We start from the raw sequence: 3,778 nt of genomic DNA on the forward strand, positions 1-3,778 counted from the left end.
CTAGAGAATGAGACTCACCCTGGAATAGCACACAAAAGGGTCAGAACAGGTTGTTAGAAGGCCATCAGTGTCACACTGCACAGCAGAGGAGGAGGAGGAGGAAGAGGAGGAGGAGGCGGAAGAAGGAAGAAGAAGAAGAAGAAGAAGAAGAAGAAGAAGAAGAAGAAGAAGAAGAAGAAGAAGAAGAAGAAGAAGAAGAAGAAGAAGGATTAGGCCCCCAACCTGGAGGAGAGGGGGACAGAGAAGCAGCTGCCAGCACTGGCGAGTACAGGTCAGGGAGGGGCCAGAAGATAAAAGAAGGCTGGGCTGGGAGGCTGGGGCAGTGGAAGGGAGGGGCTGGAGACTTAAAGGATAAAGCAGGGCAACCAGGCCAGCACTGTGGGCTCTGCATCACTGCCCTCTGCATCCTAAAACTCTGGCTTTGTATCCTGCAGACATGGCCTCATCCCTGCTTGTCACTCTGCTGTTTCTGGCTGCAGTAGTTTTGGATCCGGCCCTGACCCACAAGGCCATTAAATTCTATCGTTGGTTTCCCAATCTTGTTGGCCTGCAAGATGTAGATGTTAGTGATGAAGGTGTGCAACAGGCTGTGGACTTTGCCATCCAGAAGTACAACGATAAGAGCAAGGACCTGTACCTGAGCCGTGTGGTACAGGTGGTGTGTGCCCGTGAGCAGGTATGTGGTCACCAGTGTTGATCAGGGCTGTGTAGGAGGTGTTGTCCACACAGACATCCTGCTGCTCCCTTTCTTCTGCTCTGTGCTTCTATGTCTTTACACAGGCTGTGCTGTCTGCCTGGTTGAGGGAGCCTCATTTAAATGGATGCCCCATTCCTCCACCCCAAGACCCACCCTTGGAGTTGCTCTGTCCTGCAGCCCATACTAAGTATGTCTAAAAATCACTGTAGGGGAAGCCTGGGCTGGGACCTAACAAGCACAGCCTGTGACATCTCTCATCAAACTCAATTCCAAGCCCAGTTGTCAGAGGCACCAGGTGCCAAGCAAGGGCTAGGAGCTTTCTGGAAACCCTGCCCACATCCTGCCCAGGACCTGAGAGAACTGTGAACCAAGTGAGCACAGAACTGGGACCAGGATCCTGCCCCTGTTCCCTCCTCTCCAACCTCCAGCTTATGTCCTTGAGCTCCCAACTCTTATATGAGCCCAGGTCTGCAGAGCAGTTGAAGCAGGAGCAGAGCACTTCCTGGATCCTGTGCCCATCCTTCATGTGGTCACCCTTGGTAACAAGGCTCTGCTCCTTGGTCCCCATAATATGTGAGGCTATGTATGGATTTGGGTGCACGATTTTGTTTCAGGGCTCCTCTGTAATTAGTCCTCAGGTCACAGCTCTACTAGAGAAACATCCCATGCATCTTGTTGGTCACAGAGCCTGTTGAAATGCATCATCACTGCTTCCTGGACAGGAAGTTTTGGCTCAGTGACCTGGCTGCTCCTCATGTGGGCCTCACTCTCAGGTCTGTGATCAGAGGATTCAACTTGAGTTCCTACCTGCCCAATCCCTGTTTTTGTCTTCCTTTAAGATTGGAGATTCCTCTTTATAGCTCATTGGGAAGGAACACATTGAATGCAGGGCAGGACCACTCTACCGAAAGACCTGGAGCAGTGTGTACAAGATGGGATTGGCCTGAGCCCTGGCAAGCACAGTGAGCCCAGTGCAGCCACGAAGTGTGTCAGTGAGTTGGACACAGTGCCAAGAGAGTCCTGTTCTTCCTCCTTAGGTGGTGGCTGGCATAAACTACTACTTGGACTTGGAGATTGTCAGAACCACATGTGCCAAGGACAAGTCCTCCCAGGATGTCTGTCCCTTCAGGGAGGACCCGGTGAGAGCTTGAAGTGGGCAGGGGCAAAGCAAGTAGTGGGGGATTGTGTGTGTGTGTACATTCGTGTGTGTGTGTGTGTGTGTGTGTGTGTGTGTGTGTGTGTGTTGTGGCCATTCCCTGGTATGTGGGGTAGCAGAACAGGGCTGTCTGTGCATACAGTTGTCTTCGATGCTGAGTGGAGCATTAATGTTTGGGCTGCTACGTAGTGACCTCTGCCTTTAGGGTGCTCCTGCTGTATGGGACACGCAGCAGCAGAGTTAGTGAGGAGAGGGGATTTTAGGAGTCCCAGACTCACCTCTTCAAGAGCCAGGCTGAGCAGATCTGTCCTGAGAGGGCTGAGACCCCACACTGTCCTCAGCCTCAGGGACTTCCAACAGTGAGGACTGTACCTGTGCACCTGTCCACACCACATAGATCAGCATCGCGAAGCCTCATACTCTCCTGAGTGTTTTTCAGTGCTGCCCTCGGCTGAACTGAAGTTCCTGTGGTGTGAAATGCCTGCCCTACCTGAATCTCATGGGCTGCTGACCCTCCAAGGCTCCTCCATGGGTCCTGAAGAATAATAAACTGGGACCAAAGAGTTGGAGAAAGCATCCTGCTAGGACTTCCCCCTCCCCACATGTCTTCATCTCTGAACTTTCTATCCTTCTATCCTGTAGCTGCACTCACCTTCCATCTTTCTTCCTTTGCAGATGCAGCTCTGCTCCTTTGTGGTCTATTCTCGACCTTGGGAACGATTCTTGTCCCTGCTAAGGTTCAGGTGCCATGGTATCTGAGGTCTGGTTTTGAACAATGACAGTCCCTACCTGTATTCCCTGAAATGTCCCCAAACTTGTGGTAAAGCCCAGCTCTCATGCAGTCTCCTCAGTGTGCTACATCCAGGATCAAGATCAGCAGGCTCCTGCAGTTAGTGTGAACATCTAGGATCTGTCCCCTCTTCCTTTCCTCTGTTCTTCTCAACATCATCTGTGTTAGGTACATGTGGCCGCACATGCTTGGCTCAATAAAATTCTGCCCCAACTTCCATCTGTGGTGTGGTCTCTAGGTGCAGCAAAAGGGTTGGGAAAGCATTCCCCAAAGCTGGATTCTGTCTAAGTGACGCTGGATCTGCCAGGTCAAAATCACACATGTCAGATGGGGCCAATTTATGGGCACTGAGGCCTCTAAGTCTGGCAACAATAAGGCTCCCTGTGGGGTTGGCTCTCCTGTCCATTCCCTCCAGCTGACTGCCAGGCCCTGGCTCTGCCTTGAGAACTGAACTTGAAGGTGACCTGGCCAACCAGCCATGGTGCCTTCTCCACTCCATCCTCAGTGACCACTTGAGCAAGACCCTGGCCAAGGTCTGGCAATAGGGTTATTGTGGCTCCTGCTGGGGTCTTATGTGGAGGACCACCTGAGCAGCTCTCCTTGAAAGAAGAGCGATTGTCTCCATTTTTTTAAATTCAATTTTATTTTATTTTATTTTGAAGAGTAGAGACAAGCAAAAACAGAAAAGAAGAAACAGGGTAACATACAATAATATGTATTATGGACTTTCAAAACAGGAATAGCTAATTAACAATGGTTGTTTTTTTTTCTTTTTTCCATAATTTTATTGATAAATAGCAATGAGATAGTTTCAAATCAAATTGGTAGGACAGTTTCAATAATTAACACATTGCATACATTCTTCCTAGTGGTTAATTGCTGTGCAAGATGCGGACATGATATCCCATTTACAAACACCATTAGAACAAATCATTCTATTCATTACGAGAATGTAACTATATATCTATCCCAACCAATTTGAATATGCAGATACAAAATGGACATACATCTGTATACCGTTTTTTTGTTAAGTTCTGTTATTTGAATATTATAGGTGTGTAAACTCAGCAAAATATTCTAAAAGAGTCCAGTAGCCCATAATAGTATTGGGTCTTCCGCTTGACTGGCAATGTCA

At 49.0% G+C, this 3,778-nt stretch overlaps 1 protein-coding gene across 1 annotated transcript; it reads left to right on the top strand.

Annotated features, from left to right (window-relative positions):
* Nucleotides 1–436: 436 nt before the first annotated feature.
* LOC111817890 (cystatin-C-like) lies at nt 437–3,062 on the top strand. The gene is made up of 4 exons (XM_023720127.1): nt 437–676; nt 1,735–1,836; nt 2,529–2,596; nt 3,059–3,062. The coding sequence occupies exons 1-4, from the start codon at nt 437–439 to the stop codon at nt 3,060–3,062; spliced, it is 414 nt and encodes a 137-aa protein (XP_023575895.1).
* The last annotated feature ends 716 nt before the right edge of the window (nt 3,063–3,778 follow it).

The sequence above is a fragment of the Octodon degus genome, unplaced genomic scaffold, assembly GCF_000260255.1.
Source record: "Octodon degus isolate 3935 unplaced genomic scaffold, OctDeg1.0 scaffold00073, whole genome shotgun sequence".
NCBI lineage: Eukaryota > Metazoa > Chordata > Mammalia > Rodentia > Octodontidae > Octodon > Octodon degus.

Excerpts from the sequence above, each read along its gene's own strand:
- LOC111817890 (XM_023720127.1), top strand. The coding sequence starts at position 437 with ATGGCCTCATCCCTGCTTGTCACTCTGCTGTTTCTGGCTGCAGTAGTT. Across the intron at positions 677-1,734 it reads TGGTGTGTGCCCGTGAGCAG|GTGGTGGCTGGCATAAACTA; the intron begins GTATGTGGTCAC and ends CTTCCTCCTTAG. Across the intron at positions 1,837-2,528 it reads GTCCCTTCAGGGAGGACCCG|ATGCAGCTCTGCTCCTTTGT; the intron begins GTGAGAGCTTGA and ends CTTCCTTTGCAG.